Genomic DNA, 26,270 nt, shown 5'->3' on the forward strand with positions numbered 1-26,270 from the left:
GAGAACGCTGTCATCACGTCTGCGGCGAACGCCGTGTCCTTTGTACGACGTATGGGCACTGTGACTGTGGCCTTTAAGAGCACCTAAATGGATTATGAGATTGTCTTTTTACGGCATCCACTCCATCTACACACCCAGGCATCCTAGAAAACCCGAAGTTACAATCAGGGCATGGTCTTTTATGGGCACGTGCAAATGGTGGCTTTGGCCGAATGTTTTCTAAACAAATACTGAATGGTTTCACTAAGCCTTTTCACGACTGCACCATGCTTAAACGAAGACCCAGCTGAACTCGTAAAGGGTATTGTTCCCAAGCTTCTAGTTCTCCATTTCTAGGCTAATTTTAATCCAACTATATTTATGAACTACTATGGCCTCAGAAAGTCCGACATCGGAATGGCAAGTGAACGACGCGTTTGACTTAAAATTAAACCTACCATATTTACTCGAATGTAACGCGAGTTTTTTTTTTCAAATTTCCCTTTCCTAATTTGGCGGTTCGCGTTATAATCGAAACGCCTCAAAATTTGCCTTGGCAGTGTCGCAGCACAGGCTCTTTAAAATGGCTAGGACAAATCTCGCGATCTTTTAATCTTGTGCTGGCAACATAGAAACGCTGGAAACAGCCAATCCAATCCTATTCTTATTTGCGACTCGATGCGCCCATGTTAGAGTTGCGAAGGTTGCGGGTTACCTTCACAACGCTCTCTCTTTCTGTTAGAGTTACCGTACCCATGTGCCCGTGTTGTCCATGTTTCGTGAGCTGCTTCCGCGACTGGACTCTAGCAATTGGCGACGCGACGAGCTCAGTACAACGCCCGCTGTAAAAGAAGTGCAATTATGATGGCTGAGGAAATCGGAAACTCTGCCGCGACTCGACGGGTAGATGTGACAGAATCGGCTATCCGTGGGTGGAGGCTCCAGCGTGAAGTGCTCTTCAAGTGTGAACCCCGCCGAAAAGGCTTCCGCGGACCACGTTGTAGTACTTTTTAAGGTACTTTTTTCCCCTCACTTAACTCGCGTTACATTCGTGTTCTTTTTTTTTTGCGCTGTAAGAAGTTACCCCTCGCGTTACAATCGTGGTCGCGTTACATTCGAGTAAATACGGTATAAAGATGCCCAGCACCTATACATATTTGAAGATTTATAAATCTTCTTGCGATATGGAAATATCCTTTCCTTGATCTCAAATGTGAAAGAGAAAAAAAACGTTCAGCCTTTCCACTCTCGTTAAGAGGGAAGATCAGCGGAGCTGTACTCGATACACTGCCGCAACGCGCACTCGCCCGTTTCCCGCTTCTTCTCGTCAGACACACCACCGATCGTGGATACGTCTCTGGCGACCCAGAGCCGGTCGCACAAGGCGCACGTGACGACAAACGGGTAATCCACGAACTCCCTCCGGAACATCGCCGTCGCGCCCAGGAACTGTTCAGCCGGCGTGGAGTGCAGTCGTAGAAGGGCCTCGCGCTTGCACTTGGCCTCCGTGTCACGATCGTCGTCCGTGGCGTTGGCCCACCGGTGCCCTTTACATCGCTGGTTCTGTTCTCGGCAACGGCTTTCCAGGCAAGCGATGTGCTCTTCCTTGGCAAGGGAATCTGAAGCGCTCGACGCAGTGGAAGTAAAGGCGACAGCGGCTTTGCGGCGGTTACGGACCCATTCGCGCTGCTGCGTACGTCGCCGCTCCTACCGCAGCCAGTCTTCTTTCCCCGAAAGGGCACGCAGCTGACCCATCCTGAGTCCCAACCGAAACTGATAAGAGCGTAGGAAACAGCGCACAAAACAGACGAAGACGAAGAAACACACGTGACGAGCGCTGTGCTCGTTACGTGTGCTTCTTCTTTGTCGTCGTCTGTTTTTTGTGCTCTTTCCTACGATGAATTCCCACCAACGCGCCACCCAACTATCCATTCTTCTATGATAGCTGGAAAGGTTGGCGCCATCTACCAGCGACGGCGGCAACCATACTGTTTGTGTGCTTGCTGCCGTCGCTTATGGATTGCGGTAGCTGTCCAGAGACGTTTTTGTCGACACGTGTTTTGTACCGGACACGATCCTCGGGAACCTAGCCCTTAACAGCTCCACTGTAAAAAAGACAATAATGGAGAATGGATACAGGTTGTCAGGATATCTCTGCCTGATGTATTCTTGTGCATAATAGCCACAGTTTAATTTTGAAAAGTTTACTGTAGTGTACAGATATCAACATTCACAAAATTTGTTTTTTCTTAAGTACACTAGGGGCACGCATGTAACATCCCACTTAGGAAGTGTGCTTTCTTCATAAGCACACAACTGCAATATTTGCACCTTTCCAAGTCCTGGTCGCGGTGGGTTAGCTACTTTGAGCAGGCTTCTTACCGAGCATCGGTGCTTTGTGGAGAAGGAGCACCCGTTTCTATAATTCAAATATTTGCACAACCCTTTTTTTTTTATTTTTAAACACTATGGCTAAACATTGCGACACGCCCTTTTTCTGAGATATATCTGAGAAAGGGACGATGTTGCAATATTTGGTAGTGTTCTTAAGTGGAGACAACCACACATGATAGTAGTTTTTCGCTTTCTAGGATGCTTAGGGCAAATAAACCAACTTTGCACCATAAAAAGTCGAAAGCATGGGCGAATAGAAGATTTTGGGTCCGAATCGAATTCGAAGCGAATAAGTATTTTGGCCGAGTAATTTCGGATAGAATAGTTTGAATAGTACAAGCGACAAATACCACAAGATATGTTTAAACTATAGCTTTATATTTGCCCTTATTTGGTATTAGAAGTACTGTAATTGTTCATTTCAAGTGTATGCGGAGGGCAACTTCGTCTGCTTCTTGCGCAGGGGGTAGCGGTGACGTCAGAACGCCGAGCCCTGATTGACTGATCGCGAGTCCCCTATCTGAGCCTCGTCTGCTCCTTTTCAACGTTGTCTGCTCGCAACGTCGTCTGCGTCTGTCTTACCTTTCCCGTGACTTTCGGAAGTGCAGGTGTTTACGAGCAAGCTCGACTTCGCCTTTCAGAGTAGGCAGACGAAATAACTCGAGCGGTACGTTGTTTTTGTCTAACAACTAGCAGACGCGCATCAAGGAGAGAAGTCAAAGGACTCACTGGCGAGGTGTCCCGAGGCGCCAAGGTTTGTTTGCTAAGAACCGAGAGTGAGGGTGGTTAGTGTCCGCAGGTTCCCTCCCAAATACTGTTTTCCTCCTTTCGTGTGCAGCGAGACTCCCCACTTTTTAACGGCGGTTGGCGCAGTTAACGTCGTCTGCTTTACGTCTGCTAGTCAAAGCGATGGCTGCTTTTTCTTTTCCTGCGTCTGTCGGAGAGTCACCGCTTTTTCACCGGCGACAACGCGGCCTTCGAAAAAGATTCGTGTTTGCCCTTCGTACTTCTTATTCCCCTTCTCCAGGGATTATTTTTGTCATTCTTGTCCAGCTCGCTTGCACCTTTGCATTTAATTACATTATAACAAATTTTACTTCTTGGCGTCAACAAGTCTACGACATAACTTTCACGATACAATCGACGCCGCTCGGGTAGCTTGATTGATCTTGCTCAGATTTTCTTCCACAGATTAGCACAGGTTTTCAAACTTTTGCCACTTGGGTTTACGCCACACATACATACCCCAATACGCTAACTGACAACAGCCTTTTAGTCGAGCGAGAAAGTTGTGACAACAAGCAGCGATTGAGCACTTTTGGGCTATGATGTGCTCACAGTACCGATCGCACAGCCGCATTTGTTTATGTACAGTCACTACATCTGTTGTCATCTGTTTTTAGCTGATTATCTTTGAACACCTCATTAAACGCGAGGTACCATTCACGAAACTCGAGCAACTAAACGTTTTAACATATCGATGAATATGGTGTTTACTTCTTACCTGAGCGAGCGACCTGCCGCTGCATGCTGCTCTTGGGGCGTTGCAGCCACTGCTGTGGAAGATCCGTCTTGGACACTCCATTTAGAGCCGCGTAAAGTGTTGTAGCCACCATATGGCTGCACTTTGCGACCCCGCGAGGGCACTCACAGTGACTCTCTAAAATGGCACCTTTATCGGAGAGCATAATCTTTACCGCGTAGCTACAATTCTTAAACGACGCCTGGACATTCGCAACTAGAGTGAAATCCTTCACCTCAAAAGAAAGGACGTATACTTCAAGATATTTCCGTTCGCCTTTTTCAAAGGCCGCGTTCTCGCCGGTGAAAAAGTGGTGAATCTCCGACAGACGCAGGAAAGGTAAAGCAGCCATTGCTTTGACTTGCAGACGTAAAGCAGACGACATTAACTGCGCCAACTGCGCCAACCCACCGACGCCGTTAAAGAGTGAGGAGCCTCGCCGCACACAAGAGGGAAAAAATATTTGGGAGAAAACTTCCGGACACTAACCACCCTCACTCTCGGTTCTTAGGAAACAAACCTCGGCGCCTCGGGACACCTCGCCAGTGAGTCTTTTGACTTCTCTCCTTGATGCGCGTCTGCTAGTTGTTAGATAAAAACAATGTACAGCTTGAGTTATTTCGTCTGCCCTCTCTGAAAGCCAAAATCGAGCTCGCTCGTAAAGACCTGCACTTCCGAAAGTCGCAGGAAAGGTAAGACAGACACAGACGAAGTTGCGAGCAGACGACGCTACAGAGGAGCAGACAATGATCAGATAGGGGGTCGCAATCAGCCAATCAGGGCTCGGCGTTTTGACGTCACCGCTACCCCCCTGCGCAGGAAGCAGACGAACTTGCCCTCCGCATTGAGTTCGGGAGCACGAAATGGTCGAAATGGTCGGAAGCTTGCACCACCTGGCCAGAAATCCAAGCCAGAGCAAGTCAAACCCGTTTATAACGAATTCGCAAAAAAATGTCAATCAGTTCGATATAGCGGGTAATTCAATATAAAAGTTTTAATGAATTTGACTCAAAAATCAACACTTTCTGCTGAAATATTACACAATGAAGTAGTCTTGCATCTTCTGTTGCTTTTTCTTCATTGCATCCGCGATAACGATATTTTTCTACGCTATCGACGGATTCCAAAATGCTGAGGTCGCTGCATTAGCGCTGAATTATGCCGAGAGCACGGAGCACGTCCGAGCAGGAGCTCCTTCTCCTGCAGAATGACGTTTTGCTCTGCAAGTTGGCTTTCCCCTAAAACAGGTGGCTGCGTTGGGGGAAGCCAGCTAGCAAAGCAAGCTAACTTTTTTTTTTTTTTTTCTTTTTTTTTTTGGGGGGGGGGGGGGGGTGGGGCGGCTGCGTTAATTGCTTTGTAGACGGTGCGGGGAGAGGGGGCCCCCCACGGAGCACCTTCTCTCCGCTCCCTCCACAAAATATATTTTTCTTTTCTTCCGAATGGTCGACGCGGCCGCCCGGAGAAACAAAAAGAAGAAAAAAGCCAGCGTGCTCTGCAAGCTGGCTTTTCCCCAATGCGGTTGCTCGCGTTGGGGGAAAGTCAGCTTGCAGAGCAAATTGGCGCTCTTAGCAGTTCGATATATCGGTAGCGGCTGCTATTTTTGTTCGATGCAACCATAGTTTTTGCTATATATTATCACTGTAAAATTACTGTGCACAAAGATTGTTTGATATAAGGAATATTTCGATGTAAACGGGTTCGATATAGCCGGGTTTGACTGTATTTAGAAAGGTTGAATAATTCTATATTGTTGAATAATTTGATATTGTCGAATACTTAAATTCGATTCGAAGCAAATGCCGAATAGAACAGAATTCCGATTGGCTATTCGTAATAACTGAATATTTCCCATCCCTACGTGACTTTAGTGGTTCTTCAGAATAGACCTGTACAAGTGGGTTTCATGTACTATTTGTGTTTTGCTCAAGGATGTGCAGAGAGAGACATCTCGTTTTAGTCCAAGTAGGAGCAGGTACTCGTACTTTATGCGGATTACGTTTTTGAATAGTACTTCTCGGGGAGAGAGCTACACCAAATTTCAGTCCTTGTTAAGAGGTAGAACTATTGACGCAATGCAACTGCTTCACAAAGAAGAGAGTTACTTCATTGCTCAAATTTTTTATTGAATTTATTTCTGCTTAATAAAGGTATGCTTGGGAGGAAAAACATCCTGCAAGGTTATGTTGAAGACATACTTGAATTGACTTTTCAGACTGAATTGTGTTCAATGTCGTTAGTTTGAAATACTTTTTACCAAATGTAATCTTTTTTTTTTTATCTCAAGACAAAATCAACTTGTTACTTCGTACTTGACTTGAAGCCCCCTGAACAGAAATACTACTATTAGGTATCCGTAAGACGTGTCGTGGCAAGAGGTGCTATACATCCTGTAGACATCACATGTGAACACACAATTCACTCTGCCAGCAATCAACACTGACCTTTACTGGGGCTGCTCCTTTGCTGAGACAGTGCCATGGGAGATGCCTGCAAACAGGACACACACTCTATTCATGCAATGGAAGCGCAGTTTTCAACAATTGTCCACCGACAACCAAGTCTGGTTGCTGAGCACCGTCGCAGAACCTTTGAAAAAGTCAACGATATGTATCACATTGCATACGGAGCCCGTGACTGTGGAAGAAACAGGGAGCAAATGTGAAACTTATTTTATTTCTCCCCCTAAAATTAAGCATTAAAAATGAAGTCTTCAAAAATAATTGCCACTTTTATCTGGTCTATGACCTATTTATGTATATTTTAATTTTAACATACTGCCAGCCATGAGGCCAAAGCAGGTCGGTAGGTATGTTAAAAGTAAAAGCAGACACGTATGCATCATTTACAGCATTCCTCGATAAACAGCTCGATTCGTCGCTACATTTAATGAAGAAAGAGTCGAGGCATAGTGAATTTGTTGTGTTTTGCTCCAGTCGCATCACTACGGATTGCATATGTCTAGATCTAAAGGAATCTGTCCCTAGCGTGCAATATTAGGTAAGGTTCACTATTTATCTGGAAACAACCTAATCTGGCTTCATCAAGGTTGTCAGATTACTCACTAAAGACTTCTATTCTGGCTAGATTCAAGCAAACAGCAAAAGGTTTCGGGGTATTCTCGGGAGCGGACAAACTTTCTCACCGTTTTCCGCCGGCCAGCCACAGCATAGACAAAGAAAACAAGAAGCCCCTGCAAAGAGACAACGAGCGGCCGTTAGGTTCTAGCCAGGCCTATTCACTCACACATTGGTTGACCCCTTCCCACAATTGTCAGTCTCAATAAGGTCCGCAAACCAACAAGTTCCGCTCTATAAAACAACCGGGCATTTCTCTCGGTGCACCAATGGGCCGCGCGTCGCAGAGCGGTGAAACTTCGCTGGAAGGTGGTGGTGAAGGCGAAATGCAAAAGCTGCAGCCGAATGTGTTAACCACACCGAGAGTTAGTACCGACAGTTGTCTGAGGGGAGGCTGGCTAGTAGTTTTCCGGGACCCCAAAAGGTTAAAGAACTTTAGTTCTGCTCAAAACCAAACACACAATTTTGTTTTGTCCCTTTTCGTAATTAGGGTTTTGTTTTCGGAGTTTATGAGGAGGGGGGGAGATGCAGATAGAGGTTTTTTTTCCGTAAAACGTATTTCTTCTCTTGGCTCGGAATCAAGTTTCAGGGTTCGTTGGTATCTTCTGAAAATCTATAACCCTGTTCATAACTAAGCATACGAGACATCAGGCGACTGCCTCACCAGAAGAGAGGAGGTGGCTGCCAGCAAGTAGGAGCGCAACACGTCCTCCATGTTGACGTAGACGATGCTGGCCAGCGACATGCCGATCAAAGTCACCAGGATGGCCATCGAGCCGTTCAGAAGCCCAGACCTGCGAGAGTTTTCGGCGCACGTATTATGTCGGATGACAACAACACATCGCTCGACGCTACACTTTGTTTCGCCGTGACTTGGCAAAGGGCAAACGCAGCGGCCCCTTTGAGTCAATCGGAGCGATGGAGGCGGTGTGGCATGCGACGGCCTTACCGAAGTTCCGGGGGCAAGCCCGTCATCCATGCAGTTGGAAAAGAGGGAAATAAGGAACTCCCCTCTAACCAGGACCGTTTTTATTGTGCCCGAGACGTCGCTTTTTGTCCCCTCGGAAATTAGCCCGTTGCCCAAAATTTGTAAGAAAAATTCTTTCCTCTCTCTCCCGCCCATGGCCTCAATGGCGCTGCACACAACAAGTGAGATGGAACATAGTCACGTGTCCCCCTCCTATGAGCCGATTGGCTCGCTGGGACTGTAGCCTTTGCCGTCTGCCAAGTTACGGTGAGACGCAGTATGGCACACGCCCATTCGACAAAAGCGTTGACCCAAAATATTTTTTTCTGTTGAGCTTGGGATGCTTCGAATTACGGGTTCAAAGAAAGCTGACATGCTGTTCCTCGAATGTGTATTGCATTGTACGAGCCAATTTTCCCAATGGTAACGTTGACATTGTTTTCTGGGAGCATCAGCATTTCGCACAAAGGTGCAACTGGAGGTGATGGGGATATGCTTTCGAAATTTCAGCGTGCGTGCAGTGACCGATGTGAGAAGTGAATAAGAATCGTTATTTTTTTATGAGGAAGGGTAATTTTGATGGAAATATACAATAAATACTGGCCTTTGAAACAGAGAAAGGCATTATTTAAAAACAGAAATAGGTCCATAAGTAGTGGCTCAAAATTGCAGCATTCGTGCTGCAATAAAAATTAATGACATATTTACTCTTTTTACAGCGCTCGCACAAGATATCGCACAATTTGAAGCAAAAATATTCACACCTAAAAAAACATTAAAAACTTATGCTGTTTATTTGAAGCAAAAAGAATGGTTGTGCTGAAACTCCAGAATGATTGGCATTAGGTTTTATACTTTTGACGACGTAGATGTCTATACACGGTGTCACTAGTTGTGTGCAGTGCAGGCAAAGGCAGCGCAAGGTGGGGAGAGAAAGGGCAAGCACTAGGAAGGCAGGACAAGAAAGGAGGGCAATGGAAAGCGAGCAGAGAAAGGCAGAGCACTAGGAACATTAGAGGAGAGAAAGTTTCTCTTGTCCTCCCCAGCCTTGCTTGTGCTTGTCCTTTCTCCCCATGCCTGGCGTCGCCTTTGCCTGTACTGCATACAACTAGTGACACAGACTATAGACTCGCCAGCGTCAAGTGTTGTCTTCTGACTTTACAGCAAGCAGCTCCCACACAAAAGTTATGTTTTTCTACTGCCAATGTTTTGCCTCTGCAACTGCTGAAGCTGAAACTTTGGAAGGATACCACCGCCTACCGCCAGCAAGCATGCAGATCAATTCTTTCAATCGGTTTCTTCAACTGCCGTATATAAATTGCTTCATGTCAGATTAGCTTCAACTTAATCTTTTCCCAGAGGAGGGTAAATACAGAGTTCTATGTCCATTTAAGCATGCATGACTGGCTGCCCAACAACAGAAAAAACATGTAAGCAACAAGCTAAACTTCATCCCTAAACTTGAGCCTCCCAAACCCAAGGAAACAGACTGCAGTGACAAGATTATTTAAAAGAGTGTGCTGGGCAGAAACACATTGAAGTCCGAGCTAAAATGCAACAGACCCCACCCCCCGAATACCCCTTCAAAAATTTGAAGTCCGAACATTGTGCAGGGCATCCCTCCTTCTAGTTGGCACTTTCACTGTATCGTGGAGATGAGGGACCATGACGGCGAGACATCCCGCAGCGGTGCAGTACTCACCGACTGGCTGCCACTTGCTTCCTCGGCGTTCCCAACGTTTTCTGCCGCCGCAGCTCCGCTCTCACCGTCATGAAAAGGAGCAGGTGAAGCTGCGGGACAAAGCGGCAAAGGATTTTCAGCCGAAGGGTGCTACAGAGTCGTTAATATCGTAGCCGGTAACAGGTCAAGAGTGGAGTGTAGGCCCCTCCCACCTCCCTCCCCTTCGGCAGAGCGAATGCCGGAGAGGAGGCGACCTCTTGTCCAGCGTTTGCTCTGCTAAAATGGAAAGAGGTGGGAAGGAGCTTTCGCTCTTAACCCACGCCGACTACGGTCGTGTCGCTGGTTGCAAGCTCAAGGTCACTACATCGAATGCTTTTCGCATTTCTAGTCACGGTTGCTCGAGGCCACAGTCACAGTGTTTGTACGTCATACGGGACACAGTATTCACTGCAGGAGCGGTGACGGAAGTGTCGGTGGACATGCCTCGAGCACAGTCAAACCACGTTTGCTTCATACGCCTGTGTGCTCCAAACACGACTGCAGATGGTTTCTAATCTGACAGTGCCATCATAGTACGAGGAAGAAACATGCCTCAGACTGTCTGCAGGCCGTCTTTTGTACGTTGTACTAGCGGTGACCACGGCTTAAGTGAGCAATGTTCAACCTGCATACAGGACACGCCTGTGCAAGACGGTTAACATACAAAAACCTACTGCATCTGAAAAGAAAAGAATCTATAATATGACATGTCTACTTTTCATTCCACGGGTTAAATCATGCTCTTCCAACTCTCTTCATTAAAAAAAAAAATAAACACCTAGGAATCTATTGTATAAGTGTCTTTCATATGGGCGCAACATATTTGACCACCTACGGGTGTCTGAAATCACCAGGCTCAATCTAAAATATGGACCGTAAAGACGGCCGCCTGCACGAAGCAATTTAAACTTTCTTCTGTTCTCTGTTCCTTTCTATCTGTGCGTAATTTTAACAATGTTCGATATTAGATGGAGCCTGGTGACTTCAGTCATCCTATATAACGACCGACGTTTTATAGAGCGTTCTTAACAGACATGGTACCGTCGGCGCCTTTGGCCACCAGCAGAGACCCCAAACCTGATGGTTTTTGTGCCACCAGCGGTGGCACAAGAATGGTGCCTTATCAATTTATGGTTTCTTTTCCTACAAACAAAACACATACGCCAGCGCCTGTTGACACAAGGCGATATTTAAGGCATAAAGCTTCTCGATTTGTTTCTACAAGCCTGTGCGGATAAGAACCAACAGGTCTAATAGAAAAGAAGCCTTGGGGAAAGCATGACTCGCAGAACACGGGCCTCATAGAAAATGAGCCTCGCAGAAAGCGTCCCCGCCTCGACTCGGGTCGATGAAGATACAAAATGACGAGACCGCCGGGCTCCTGAAACGCGAGGAACTGTAACAAATTTTTCGAAATATGCGCAGCGGTGGCTAACGAAACGAGCCCCAACACTTTAATTCAAAGCGGTGCAGTCGGGCGAGGGATTGTTCAACCGTTAACTGAGCTGCCCCCGAACGTGCACCAATCTGGCAAGAGTCGCCACGCAGGTCGAACTCACCGCCGTCATGATGGCCAGGGAGACGCAGAAGGCGCAGAAGTAGTTGGACAGGTGACCCGAGCTGGTGCGAAGGGTGAGCCACCAGCTCTCCAGGCGGAACCCCTCAAGCACCTGGGCGGCCAGGTTGGCCCCTACCACGATCACCGGGACGGCTGCAGAGTGGCCGAAGCCAGAGTCAAAGCATTTACCGGCTCAAAGTCTGCTTGACCAGGAGCCCGAGGCTGCCGAAGGCAGAATCCCGTATAGTCAAATGCTGGCAACCTCCTCAGCTGCGTGTTAAAGGATAACGCAAAGTACAGGTGGAATCGCGATTCGATTGCGGCGACAGAGGAGGCTGAATCTTAGCGGTGTCGAGTGAAATACATGCAAGAAGTGCTTGAAATACAAGTGGCAGATTACGTTTTAAATTAAGTCAAATGACACAGAAGTTGGTTTTTAGTGAAAAACCAACTTCAAATAAGCATCTTTAGGTGAAACGTCATTTCAAAGTGATTACAAGTACTTTTTTAACACTGTTCGATGCATGGCAACAACTCAAGGTTAACGGCCGTACACTCACTATGAAGATATGAAAGTCGCAATATCCAAGCAACCCAATTTGACTTTTCTCGGTAGAAAACATGCTTCGGCTATATAGATGCTTTCAGGCAATCTTGCATGGGCACCGCCATCTTGACATCACGTGACCCGTCCGCCGTTGCCGGCCTCTACTTTCCTGATGCTGCACTATGTGTAGCACCGCATATACTGCGCTTTGCCATCAGCCGGGGTGTTATATACGATGGAATGTTACTCTGAATGGGTCGACAGCAAAAGATTATGGCCTAGATTTCATTGACCATGCAAGTTTGTCACATTTGTTACGTAAATAAATGTAGTTGAAACTCAGCGTGACTTCTGCAAATGCCGAGCTGACACAGCAAGGCCATCGCAGTCTTATCCATTGCTGCATGTGTATACTTTACTCGTCGCGGTCTTGTTTCTCCCTGCATTTGGGCACTTTAATCACGTTGGCGATTTGCAAGCGAAAAACTTGGTGATCAACGACGGGCTGGGTCGTTGCTGGGCCCGATTGCTTGCTATTGCTCGTCACACTGCTTGGTTGTACTCTGTTCACCATTAAGCTGAGACTAGAAGCTCTGCCTTCAGTGCGAGCTTTCTGCCCTAGCTAAGGAAAGTGTGAATGTGCAGGCACGCAAACAACCAAAGCACTGCAGGAGCCAGCCAGCTCACGCTGAGGGCGGTGCGTCTAGTCTCAGCTTAACTCTTTGCGGTCATGTGTTGGGCCAGGCCCGACATCGGAAAAATGCACTTCCGGTCAGGAGTCGGGCGTCACCCATCACGCGTTCCCTTGTTCTTTGAAACATGCTCCTTCACTCTTTTTGCTGGATTGGTGGCACCATCTCTTGAAAAAGACTTCAATCACATCACTCTTAAAAGGGTTCGAGTTTCTTCTCATAGAGGGCAGGACCAGTAATAAAAAAAAAGATGTTTTATGTTGTATGTTTTTTAGCGCAACGGAGGAGCGCACAAATTTCAACTTCGCTGGCACGATGGTTATAGCCACGTTCCAGCCACGCTCATTTTATGTAACTCTCTGCATGATGTAATTGAAGGTGACGACGATTTCAGTGAAGAGGACGACTATATCCCTCCATCAGATGATGGAGAGGCGACCTCTGTGACTTGAGTGAAAGTAGTGATGAATATAAAAAGACTGCGCAAGACAGCAGCCGCGGAGCCGCTCCGCCACAAACATTGTTCCGGAGTTAATACACAAACAATCTCCCGGACTTTCCTGTCTTTACATTCAGTGTGAGACGTTACCTTTGTACGCCGAAATAATTTTACTTTTCCGGGGCCCATGCGTACAAAATAGTTCCTGACCAGAATGACCATTAGGTTGGTCAGAGTATCTGACCGCAAAGGGTTAAGGGTGAACGGAGTATACTAGATTCCTAGTAAACTTCGCTCGTCGCCCGGAAGCCACTTGTATGCGGTCTTTAACATTGCGCTTGGCCACTCATCAGAAAAATATTGCGTTCGATGTTGGGCACACCGGAATGAGTTACAGCAGACAACCTATGCGTTGGGTAGAAAGTCTCCCGCAAACGATTAGTCGCTAATTCGCGAGCGCAGCCCGAGAAAAAGTGCTGCCAGTATCAATCGGTGCATCGCAGAATGGCACCAAACACGGACAGTCCTTGTGCTTCAGGGGGCATGTTCAGTGCACACAGCACGGTTCCAGACCTATGTCGCCATTGCAGTTTTTGCAAACCACTAGATAGCACGTCTTGGCCGTTGAACGCCGTTTATGCAGCTTACGCATCCCACTGCGTTCGCTCATCGTCACAAATACGCTCACAAGCGAGGTAAACAGACGCAGGTGCAGACCAAAATACAGCCCGGCAACAGCGGCCCAGGGCGCACACCGACCGGGGGCGGCTCGAGTAGCTGATGCACCGAAAATGTCTGTAGCTCGTCCACCGAAGGCATTCAAACGGGAGAGGGGCGATCACACCCCCGCCGCCCCCTCCCGCTAGACACTTTGGACATTTCTACCGATAAAGCTAATATAATAATCATGGAGAGAAAGGTCCCGTGCATTCCGGTCACCTCGGAACGGTGGGGCACAGACGTGGAGATCGGTGGTCATGGTGGACGGTCCCGATGGGCCTATATCGCTGGCGACATCTTAACGTACGTAAAGCAGCAGCAAAACATTAGCTGTAAGGTCTGTGCCTATACTCCGTTCACCCTTAAGCTGAGACCAGAAGCTCCGCCTTCAGTACGAGCTTTCTGCCCTTGCTAACACAAGTGTGACCGCACAAGCACGCGCAACTAAAGCACTGCGGAAGCCAGCGAGCTCGCGCTGAAGGCAGAGTTTCTAGTCTTAGCTTAGAGGTGAACGGAGTATAGTGCGTTCCTTTTCTGAAAAGTAAGCTAGGAACGCACTATACTCCTTTCCTAGCTTACTTTTCAGAAAGACATTGGCATCACGCATTGTATAGAAATAAATGAAGTCGACAAATGCTCGAACGACTTCCACTCGTTGCGGCAAGAAGGAGGGTGCCCAACCTTTTCTCTGCTCTATTTCTCGCCCCCCCCCCCTCCCCTTTCCCGTTACTTCCCAAACACCTCCAACGCAGCCGGCGCATTGCAACAAATGCCAGCCAAAAGGCAAGAGACGCTGCACCCACCCCAGCCGAGGGCTGCGACCTTGAGGGCAGGGTGCCTCACGCTGCGTGCGTCAACCAGCTGCATGTAGAGCACCAGGGCCGTGCACAGCTGGAGGCAGCAGGCGGCCAGCAGGCAGAGCTGCAGCGCCGACACCGCATACGGGAAGCAAGAGCGTGGCAGGCGGGCCCTCACCCCCTGCAGGAGCGTCAGCAGTGCCCCGCACAGGGCCAGGCACACCTGCACCTGGATGGCCTCCACTCCGCCGCCGTGCCTGCAGGGCACACCGTCCTCAAGCGAGCTGCTGAGTCGCTGAGTCCGTGCTGCCAGTTCGTCAAGTCCGAGGGCTCGGCAAACTGAGCTTCGAGGAGCCTTGGACCCTTCGAGACTAAGGGACTCGAACAGAGAGGGTCCAAGGATCCATTAAACTCAACATACAAAGAAGTCCAACGGATTAAGAAGCCCAACAGATTGAGGGGTCCAAAAGGTTAAAAGTCCAAGAATTAAGAAAACCAAAAATTAAGAAGTACACAAATGTTACCATAAGTAAGGGACTCAAGAGAGTCCAAAGGTCCCTTAATTTCAGCAAAGTAAAAATTCGGACAGAATAAAAAGTCCGGCAAATTAAGAAGTCCAAGAAGACTGTTCAGTTCAATAGACTCAACAGGGTTCCAGGGTCCACTGAACTCAACGGTCTAAAAAGCCCAAGACTGTTGAAGAGGGACTTTGGAGGGTTTAAGGGCTTGTTGAAATTGACGAATTAAGTTCAAAATTAAAAAGTCCTAGATTGTTGAGTTTTAAGGACCTCATAGGGCCCAGGGTCCACTGATCTCATCAGATTAAGATCATATGTACTTAGAAGCAAAACAAACAATGCGGCACAAAGTGAGCTGCCAGAAAGAAAATTCAATTTTCTCTATAAGCACCTGTTCACATGCACAAAGTAGTTCCACATACAGTAGCTAGGATGTGTGATAGCGCCAAGGGTCTCGACCAAATTCTCGACAAGGTGTACGTACCGACAACAACGCAGCAGCAACACGACCAATGTGACCAGTACCAGAACCAGGCAGGCACCGCAGCCGAGACCAGCTATCAGGTCCGATTCCTGGTCGCCTTCCGTCAAACCCTGCAGACCCGACAGATTGAAGGCAGGTGGGCTGTTGTCATTACCCACATTTTTTTTCTTTATTTGTTCAGAAAATATCGATGAGTAGATTTTCAAAACTCGGTATTGGCCTGGCCCGGCTCATGGTTGGGATCAAACCTGACTCAGGCCCTGATCAGTGATTCTGAGACTCGGCTGAGGGCTCACTGTCTGGCTCCTGCTCACATAGATTTCTAATACATATGTAATTTTATGTATTCGATTCGAAAGCAAACTGTCAAACGTCCATTACAAGAGGACTGAGGCCAATACAAGTTGTAGAGGGAAAGACTCTCATAAAACAAATAAATGTTTCCACACTACTTAGTATAGTCAACTGTTGCATAGTATTAAAATAAAAAAGAGCATATTAAGCCACATACCGTATTTACTCGCAGAATGAACACACTTTTTTTTCCAAAAAATCGATGCAAAGTTGGGGGTGCGTTCATTACGCCAAGTAAAACTTTTGCGTCGGTATTTACTCGCATAATGAAGGGACCTTTTATCCTGAAAAATCGAAGTAACTTCTTATCTCTTTGCGGGCGGCGCCCGACCTCGTAACCAAACTAAACTGTGCAAAAAAAAAAAAATCTCTTTTTTTTTTCCTAGTTGCTTAGGCTTTTTTTTTTTTTTTTGCCGCCTTTTGAAAGTTGTTTTGTTTGCTTAGGCGTTGCTTAGGCAAGGGCTCTCCGCTTATCTTTCTTAACTCCTTGCGCGCGGCGCGGGCACGACCCCCGTAACCAAACAGCGCTGTGCAAAAAAAAAAAGAAGAAAAAAAGCTCCTCTTTTTCTTTTGTTTTTTTCTCAGTTCCGTGGGTTTTTTTTATTTTTTTTTTCCGCCTTTCGCAAGCTGTTTTGTTCGCTTAGAGCGCTTCTCTGCTACTCTTTTTTACCTCCTTCCGCACAGCGGCGCGCAAACCCTAAGTCCAGACTGCGCTGTGCAAAAATAAAAAAGCTCCTCTCCATGTTTTTTTTTATTGCTTCCGTTGGATCTTTGCGAATTTTTTAACGCCTTTTGCAAAGCGTTTTGTTCGCCCACGCTGCCCATGCATTCGCGACCTCACTGCACAAGGAAAGAAAAGTGTGTTCATTTCGCGCGCGTGGGGGGAGGGGGTCAAAATTTTGACAGCCGGCTTGGGGGGTGCGTTCATTACGCGAGTGCGTTCATTGTGCGAGTAAATACTGTATGCTTACTTGACATTATACAAAATAATAGTTGTCAATTTGGCACAGAATGAAAACAAATATTAAAACTGACCATACACTCTCATATACTAAGTATTTCTAATACACAATATAGTGTGGCAGGTCATTCCATTTTGTAAAGTATATTGCGGTATTTGGGGAGAAAAAAGGAAATAACTATTTATTATGCAATTGAAATTGCTGAAGTTCACAGGAATTGTCAGTCCATAGGGAAATCTTGTAGGTTTGATGGCAACAAGTATCTCTGAAGTGCGAGGGACTTCAGCAAATTTCGCGAAACAGATGCAGTAGAGAAAGTGGAAATCCTTCAATATGAACACGACTGCCTCACTTCAAAAAGGCTCTTACCGTGTAATAATGTCAAAGACGAAAAACGATTGAATACTGTACAACCAAAAATGCATGTTTAACGGGGCAAACTTGTGCCCACAAATGAAACGTCAAAGAACCGTATGTTCTGCGGCAGCGAAGGAAAGGCGACAAACCAGTGCACCAGCGCTGCTTTTAAGAATGTGCCGTGTTTGGGAGGATTCTAACCCGGAACACGCGATAATTGCCAAGAACAAAAACTGGAACTTTCTAGAAGAGAAGCTAAAGTGAGACGGTAAGCTAGTGAAGCTGAACCCCATGCCTCCGCAAGAAAGCCGCGCGCACGGTGCGTGCTCGTTTACTACGCACGCGGCAATACGGCACACCACGTGGCACCGATTCAAAAGCGAAATCGCCCCACCTGACGCGGCTCTTCCACCAGCAAGGCGTGGGTGCCGGACTGCCTACAAGAGCACCAAGTGGCGCTCTCGTTGTTGGGTCGTCTCTCGTTGCGGCATCCGTCCAGCAAAAAGTGAATGGCGCTGGAAGGGAGAGAGACCCGTCACCCCAAGTCACGCACAACCTCACGACCGGCACCGGGGCCACCTGTCGGGTAGTCCTGGACCGCTTACGATTCGCGTACGACTAGCCTCCAGGCTTTGCAGTGCTTACGATTTGCGTACGACTAGGCTCCAGGCTTTGCGGTATTTTCAAGACACAAATATCTACGCACCATTTACGAGAAATGGTCGTCTATGACGCTGTCTGAATTATTTCGAGCACCCGGTATCAATCATGCCACACCCCGTACCACAGTTGCCCGCACCACCGGCATCAAGCCACCGCAGGAAGAGCGAATGAGCTCACCTTCTCGAAAGATCGGCCCGACCACACACCGCCTCCCGTCGCTCCTGTACGTCGGTTGCCGAAGAAGAAAAAAAATCCAAAACAAAAGTTAATGTCTTTTTCATAACAAGCACGTACCGGAGCAGATTTTTCTGCTCGACTAAAGGTCTAGCCTCACCTGGCGGGAATGAGCGAGACGCACTCGCACTCGGACGCCTTCTTCTTTGCTCAGGGCGACACCCAGCAGGCTGGAGTAGAGTTCATGCAGCTGGTCCTCTTGATCTCTGCAGAGACGAGAGGTTACTTTAGAACGTTATGCTACGCCCATGTCACAATAAGCACGCACAACTGCAAGCTTCCGAACGCACTGAGCTAGCCGAGGTGCTCCTCCGCGTCGGATGCTTCTCCAGAGAGCCGGTGGAAAGCGGCGAAGCTTTACACGAGTGCGTCGGTGCAAAGCGGTGAAGCTCGATGCGAGAGTGCTAGTGCAAAGCAGGCCTGATAAGAGCAGCACAGCCAATTATAAAACTATAAGTTCCGACAGACCACTCCTGTACTGCTCCTCTACAGTTCCATTGGATAAGACGAGGCCTGCCCTGTTCCTTCTGCTTTCCTCCTCATGGACCAAACAAGCACCCATCCCCATTTTTTGGTGATTACCTCCCTTACTGTGGGAACTTACTCAATATTTTATCGTACTTTAATTTTTATTTCTAATTCACATACAGCCATTTACTTGATTGTAGTGGCACGATGATATTGGCAAAAAAAAAAACAAGAAGAAAGCAGAATGTTGGATGAAGATAATGGCAAAGAGACAAGCAAGCCGTTGTGGCCTTTCAATGTTGCCAAAATCCGAGACCGAGGAACCAACAGAAGCTCCGACTCCGTTCCCCGGTTTTTTCCAACATTGCAGGATCTTCCTGCATCTTAGAAGACATGCGTGATTTTATGGACACCCAAAGGACATTCACGGTGAGACGCGACGTCTCGATGTCTTTCACAAAGCTGTGTGCCTCCCAGGAAGGAAAAGCAGAGCTGAAACAGAAAGCGTTGCAGGCGCTCAACACGCTGGTGATAGAGACGCACCCATGTCGTGCCAGGAATCGCTCGGGCAGTAGTTCTCCCAAGGTCTTGAACAGGGCCACTGCCACCAACACCTCCGAAGGGGCCTCCTCTGCAACGACACGGCCCTCGTTTGGGACTGGAAAAACTATAGGCTAATTCAGACACTTGAGCGTGACCAACTGCTTTATAACTCCTGCATTCCACTATGGGTTGTTGCACAGACCTGGCTTTCCAGCTCATTGTCATCAGTCGTAAGTGGTCGTGACGCGAGCACCGTCAATCGGCTCTTCACAACTTTATTTTTTTCTCTCTCACTCTCTCTCTCTGCTGACTAAATGCCATGTTTGCACGATTCTAATGCACTGTTTTTTTACTAAAATGAGCGCCCAAATATACATGCACGTTACAATCAAATCCAAAAACCGAAACACAAAAGAAAATCTTTTAGCCTTTCCATTCTGGTGAAGAAGGAAGACCAGCGAAGCTGTACTATGGTGAGAATGAAGTAATGGTCGGCCGCAAGTCGGGAAGCCAGAGTGCAAATGCTGGAAAGGTTGCACCATCTATGAGCGACGGTGGCAAGCGGACAACCGGCAAACACAACACTCTGGACAGCTACCGCCATCTATGAGCAACGGCAGCAACCAGAGTTTTGTGTCGGCATTTCTTTGCGCGGGACACGATCCTGGGGAAACTAGCCCTGAACAGTTCCGCTGTAAAAATTAAAGGCTCGGTATGAGGTGCCTAGCCCCATCGCCATCATGACCGTTTGTTTACATCACGAAGCTATGAATAAAAGGAGATGACACACCGGCCCAAGCCAGCCAAACGAGAAAACCCCAAGCAAAGTCATAAGTAAAAGTCGTGGCAGGTGGGAACGCTCCCTAAGGGTGCCAAAGTCCGTCGTCCAATAGCGTCCAAGGGCACCCAAGTTTGTCCAATAACGGTTTTGGACGTCGTTGGAGGTGTGTCCCTCCAACCGACAGTCTCCCCTCCCCCGGCTTCACCTCTAATTGTGTCATGTTGCCTCGAGAAGCTTCCCACCTCCAAGGTTTACATTCACCATTTTGGTATCTGTATCCAACGCTGCCGTATCGAGTGCATTCTCTCGCGTCCGCGTTCTCGCGTCTGCCGTTTTAAGATGGAAAAACGAAAGAAATTCCACCGGGAGGCTTTATTTAAACAAAAGGTCATCACGCTGGCGGGAAAAGATAGCAACGGAGCAGCGATGCATGACCTCGCAATCGCAGCGACCCGACGAGCTAGTAAATCATTGTTTGGAAGACGACCATCTCCGGGGCGAAGGTTGCGCACTTGCACAAGTGCAAGAAGCGTGGCACATAAAACGCTTTAGACGAAAGCAAGGATCACCTCTATGGACAGCGAAGAACCGTCGTTGCACTACGACAACGCCGACTTGTGCACAGTATTTATTTTTTAGTTGGTGTGCGTTTCATAAAATCTATTCTACGAGGTATGTGTTCAACCTTCATTGTTTTGCCTGTGTGGTAGAATCGGCAACAATTTACTTTTTGAATATATGGGAGCTAAATATGACTGCGTGTTGGAATTGGGGGTGCGTTAGGACCGTGCAATCACGGTAATGACGTCGTAAACATGCGAGCCAGATGCAATCCAGACACCATATTGGGACGCTACAAATTTAGAGAACTACTAGTCGGTAAAACTCCGGCCAAAGCGGCACCCACCTTCGTCGGGTGCCGGCGCCAGGTGTAACTGCACCGCATTGCCGGCCCACGACGTAGAACCGCCGAGGGCGCCGCCCACGGGAATGTTCACCACCACCGGCTCCCCGGGCCGTCTGGTGAAGCGCCCCAAAGCCACCACTGTGGGCGAATCGGGGAGACCAAAATCGTTCTGAAGACGCCCAACATGAAAACGGGTAACATCCTTATTGGTTTCAAATAGACAGCTAATTTCCGCACCTAACCAGTCAAAAAAAAAATTAAAAAAAAACACTTACCGCCAAATAAATAAATCTTGGTTACTAAGCAAAACTAGTAACTGCTTAGCTATGGCATTCTCCCGCAATAGTGTTTTAAGCCTTCACGCAGAGTTCCAGTTTCAACGAGCCAAAGCAATAATTAATTATTTAATTGTATAATTACCGTAAAATACCGCAGAAGGGCCCACTTCGTTCAAGCACCCACTATTAACATTTCTAAAACTTTGGAATTGGGCAAGTTATACGCTAAGCACCCAATCTGATTGGACAAGTACCCACGTCTAGATTAACCCAGTTTCCCTCCGTATTTTACGGTAGTGCCCACTTTGTGTACCTTGTCCACGGCTTTTAGGAGCTGTTAAGACTTTTAGAAATTAGTAAATCATTGAAATTAAAACTGGACAAGTTATGATTTGAAGACAGCAGGTCGCTATTTCCGCATTCGAGCAAACAAGTACTTCAACCTCGCGTCTCTTGACAGACGGTCACTCTCGCGCCGTCACGCATGCACATCTGTTCCGGGCATGGTACCGCGCCACACCCACACTGATTAAAGGACCCAACTCACCGAGGGCGGGACGGTCAAGGTTCAAGATGGTGCCAGGGCCAAGCGCCTCCGAGGCAAGGAGTCCAAACTGCAGCACATGCCTCTGCAGGTCGCCCATGAACTGCACGACACGTGACACAAACAACGAAAATGAGACTGTTACCCCCCCTGAGTGCCGGGTTTTTCTCCCCCTTACGCCGAACGCAAATTTCAGCTTTGTTAACACCGTTGCATGCTCTGCAAAGAATATTTAATTATAAAAGGCACACTATTTTATGGGCAGAAAGCTAATTGAAGATCTGCGCGCCTCCAACCTATAACACATTCCTCGTATTGTACTTTTTGACACACGGTGGCACCTTGACCCCGCACCCGGAGGTCGCTCCTTTGAGCGGCATTACTCGGCCTTTGTTTATTCGGAACTGTAACGTCCTCGTTTTCATGGCCGTCGGACGCTGAGTTAATCAGTAACTCCTAGATCTCTGTGCTCGCCATGAAGCGTGAGGCCGAACGACATAAATTTGCCACACCGTAGCAACGAAGGAACACAACAAAACAGAAGTTGCCTAAACAAAAACAAAAATTTACGTGCCATCAATAAGTGTTGCGCCAGAAGATCAAATATTATTTTCATCGCTAGCTCATACATGCAACTACAGTTAAAAAGAAGTGAGAGCCCAGCAGCGAGGGGCAGGAAGCAAACCGAAACTCAAACCACACGAGAATGTGCCCGAGTATACCTCGGCGTGGCACTCGAAGGATTAATTAACAATTGACGAGTTAATGAGAACCGTTATCCTCGTGCACGCCGACACTCACGGTTTGGTCCTGTAGCAGCAGGGGCTTGTGGGAGAGAAGGTGCGAGCTAACGTCCAAGAAGGCCTACGAACAGTGGGGGAGGTGAAGAGGAATGAAAAGAAAAAAAAAACATATGAAATGGAGAATAGCAGAGTTGTGCAAATATTCTAATTTTCAAAAAGTAGTTTTGAATAATATGTTATTCGACATTCGGTTCAAGATGAACTCTGATATTCACACTTTTATAAGTGTTGACCGTGGCCGGTTAGCCCTGTCGAGCGCGCTTCTTTCCGAGCACCGATGCACTGTGGAAAGCAACACCACCGAAGCTCGCTTCTGCGGGTGTTGCTTCTCCGCAGCGCACCACTGCCTGGTGAGAAGCATGCTCAATGGGGCTAACCGGCAGCGGTTAACACTTTGAAAAGTATGAATATTGCGGTCATGTTCTTAAGATGAATGCCCACTTCAAAGCGGGATGGTGCGCGCGTGCATATGGTGTGCATAAAAATAAATGGAATCATTGTAAATGTTGGTATCTACACAACAGTAAAATTTTTAAAACTAAACTGTGGCTATTATGCAAGAGTATATATTAGGAGAGATGTCCTGACAACCTACATTCATCATTCATGATTGTCTTTGTACACTGAAGCTGTTTATGGCTAAGGTTGTGAGCATTCTTGGTGTGCATCAACAAAAACTCGGAGCGGGCTGGCATCTCCCTCTCTTTATCGTCGTTCCAAGCGCTTGCGTGCCTAGTTTTCTTTTCCTCTGCTGGGTGGCGGTCCCGTCGCGCGTCTAGTTTCCTCCGGCTCCTCGAGGCGGTGACAGCCCTCGACATGTGTGTGCGTACCTTTCGTCACGATGACTACCGATCAAGACAACAAATGTGTTTGTACCTTTGTTCAAAATTCTGTGTCACGTCTGTGACGTGTGGTAAACAGCTTCGCTGGTCATCCACCTTCACAAAGCGGAATGGCTCATGATTTTTTTAATTACTCAAATTCTAAATTTAGTAAAGAATATTTGCATATAGCAAAAAGATTTATGAATCCCCCCTTGATCAGGTATAGCTGGTCATCTCTTTAGGTTTCATTTTATGTCAAATGCATCATTTACTTGCCATTCCTGTGTAGGCAATGGGCTTTCTGAGGTCACAGTCCATCAATATAGCTAGATTAAAATTAACTTAGCTTGGATGAGGACAAGTGGAAGCTTGGGAACAACCTTTACGAGTTCAGATGGGTTTTTGTTTAGGCATGGTGCAGTAGGGAAAAGCTTGGAGGAACTATTCAGTATTCTATTAGAAAAGATTCAATCAAAACCACTATTCGCTTCGAATTCGCTTCAAACTCAAAATACACTATTTGCCCATGCCTGGTGTATAGTACTTATCCCTTTCAAAACAGTCAAACCCTTCACTGAGCATAAGTGATCTCAAATGTTGGGAAACATATAGATTGAGCTCCTCTCGCCATATCCAATCACCCCTTATACATCTCATATCTCGCAGAAAAAAGAATGATGACCAATGATGGAAATCGTCAGGTTGTCGCATGTGTCTGAATACTTTTTAGAATTTTTGGATACCTCAAAGATAAAAGAGTGCCACAAGAGCAAGATTCCTGGAAAGTGTTAACTGCAAGGTGTTTTCTAATATGCATAAACTTTATTGACTCGTTCTTAATTATCAGTTAAACATTTTGAACACACAACAGCTTTTTCTAGAATACTGCTAAAATTATAATAGTAGTTTTGTTGCACTGTCAACTCCTTGTATAGCATGCAGACATGTTTTTTGCCATAGTTTTTCAAGGGGTATTGTAAAAAAGTCAGAGAGAAATGTATGTGATAAAGGTGTGAATATCTTGAAAACTACAATGGATAAAAAAACAATTGTTTGCACCTAGCACAACAAATTGCAGCACATGTGAAAATTTAATGAGTTGGAGGAGAAAGGACATAAGGAATGTTGGGGTCCTCCCTTTAACCGTCGTCGCAGCACTGCTACAGTCGTTTTTTCAAGACATCGCAAAAGTGGAATCGCCTACCCACGACAACAGCATCGATCAAAGATCCCGAAGAGTTCAAGAATGGCGTAGCCAATATTGTTTAACTAGGAGTCATATTTTACCATACTAACGACTCCTCCTTGTTACTTCATCACTATAGTTTTCTCTAATGCCCTAAGGCCCACTCACACACTAACATCTGCGTACGACCGAGCATTTTCGATCTTGCGACGAGCAAACATGCCGGCACAATCTATGAGATGGCCCTGCAACTGCATTCGACCAGAGCGAAGGTGAAACAATATTTGCAAGATCAAATGCAAGTATTACCGTCTATGAGAAAGGGCCATTCATTACAATTGTCAAAAGTTTCTCGAGCCAAGAAAGAATGACGTGCGAAAAAAGTCAGAAATATATGAAAAACCCGAGTGTCTTAGAGCTATCCGAGGGCGTACAAAACAAACCGATAAATAAACAGACAAGACAGACAGCAACCACGAAGGATTCACCTCGACCGCGGCCCTTGCGGGGCGTCCCCCCTGGCGCAGGAGGGGGTGCTCCAGGTAGCCGAGCAACCCCGCCAGGAGCGACACAAGGGGCTGGCCCTCTCCGGGACCCAGGGCGCGACCGGACAGGTAGCCTCTCAGTTCGGACGCCAGCTGGGGCGGCGACGACACCAGGTAACCCATGCGCAGGCTCTCCAGCTGCGTGGACGCAAGAAAAGAGGACGAGGGGAACTTCTTCCCGTGTGCCCTCGACGACGGAGACAATGTATACTCGGAAATTCGTGATGGGCACTAGCTTGTGCAGTAGACTCTCATTAATTCAAACTCAAGAACCCACGGAATTTTGTTTTAATTATCAGAAGTTTTAATTATCCGAAATTTATCCAGATATGATGCAAGATAAAATTATGATTTACCAAATGAATGGCTACACTCACAAAGCAGATATTTTACGGCTTCCTCCACATAGGCCTATTGATCATAAGGAGGTACGCCATACACAAAACATTTGTGAAATGTATGACATAAGTTTATTTATTCCTCAAAAACATTGTTTATCGTGGACTGTCCAGGCAGCACATGAGAGCTCAAAACAAAATTAAGATGGTTCATTGGGCCAAGTTGTCGTCTAACATGAACTATTAAACAGGGGACACATGAGCGATGAAAACAGGCACCACGCTGCAGTTTTCATAGCCACTCGCACGGATGCCATGACGTGGACCTATGACATGCCACCACATAAGAGCGTTTGTGCAAGTTGCTCTGGAAATTTCAGTGTGGTGCCCGTTCTCATAGCTCATGTGTGCCCTTCTTGAGGCCCGTTGAGTGCACTTCTCGCCAAGCACCGGAGCGCTGCAGAGAAGCAATACCAGCAAAAGGAAGTTCAGCGGGTGTTGCCTCTCTGCAGTGCACCATTGCTCGGAAAAAAGCACACTCAACTCGGTCGCGAGAACAAAAAGTATGAATTAAATGAAAACGCCGTTCAAATCGAGCAGCTTATGAATACATAAAGAACACAGCAGGACAACCAAAATTTTAAAATTTGTTTGGATTAACCACAAGCATGAAATATCGAAATTTGAATTATCGCAGGCTTACTGCATTTGCTTTGAGCTTTCGATTGGAACACATCTTGAGGTTCAAGGCCACCTCCGTGCCGCAAACTGTCGCGACCCCAGAACATTGTCTTGTGATTTCAGAAGACTGCAGCGCTCAAAACACTTACTCTTAAAAAAATGCCGAACTCCCCAAAAAAGTTTTTTTACAGCAGAGCTGTTAAGGGCTAGTTTCCCCAGGATCGTGCCCACCAGCAAACAAATGGTGACACAAAACTCTGGACAGCTACCGCCATCTATGAGCGACAATGACAACCTTTCCAGACTTTCCACTCTGGCTTCCCGAATTGCGGCCGGCCATTACTTCCTTCCCACCATAGTACAGCTTCACTGGTCTTCCTTCTTCACCAAA

General features: G+C 47.1%; 1 protein-coding gene across 1 annotated transcript in view; it reads right to left on the reverse strand.

The window, feature by feature from the left end:
- The window catches only part of LOC8026544, a 60,037-nt gene that overhangs the window by 3,054 nt on the left and 30,713 nt on the right, over positions 1-26,270 (reverse strand). The window contains exons 12-26 of the mRNA XM_040208749.2: positions 24,804-24,998; positions 22,304-22,366; positions 21,506-21,605; positions 20,681-20,818; positions 18,993-19,080; positions 18,082-18,187; positions 17,925-17,968; positions 17,479-17,599; positions 15,412-15,521; positions 14,416-14,666; positions 11,216-11,367; positions 9,639-9,727; positions 7,634-7,763; positions 7,038-7,085; positions 6,337-6,382 (exon numbers count right to left, since the gene is read on the reverse strand). Coding sequence (XP_040064683.1) covers positions 6,337-6,382; positions 7,038-7,085; positions 7,634-7,763; positions 9,639-9,727; positions 11,216-11,367; positions 14,416-14,666; positions 15,412-15,521; positions 17,479-17,599; positions 17,925-17,968; positions 18,082-18,187; positions 18,993-19,080; positions 20,681-20,818; positions 21,506-21,605; positions 22,304-22,366; positions 24,804-24,998 — 1,681 coding nt within the window. The remainder of the gene's footprint in view (positions 1-6,336; positions 6,383-7,037; positions 7,086-7,633; positions 7,764-9,638; positions 9,728-11,215; positions 11,368-14,415; positions 14,667-15,411; positions 15,522-17,478; positions 17,600-17,924; positions 17,969-18,081; positions 18,188-18,992; positions 19,081-20,680; positions 20,819-21,505; positions 21,606-22,303; positions 22,367-24,803; positions 24,999-26,270) is intronic.

This window comes from Ixodes scapularis, unplaced genomic scaffold, assembly GCF_016920785.2.
Source record: "Ixodes scapularis isolate PalLabHiFi unplaced genomic scaffold, ASM1692078v2 PGA_scaffold8__174_contigs__length_109621045, whole genome shotgun sequence".
In the NCBI taxonomy this organism is placed as follows: domain Eukaryota; kingdom Metazoa; phylum Arthropoda; class Arachnida; order Ixodida; family Ixodidae; genus Ixodes; species Ixodes scapularis.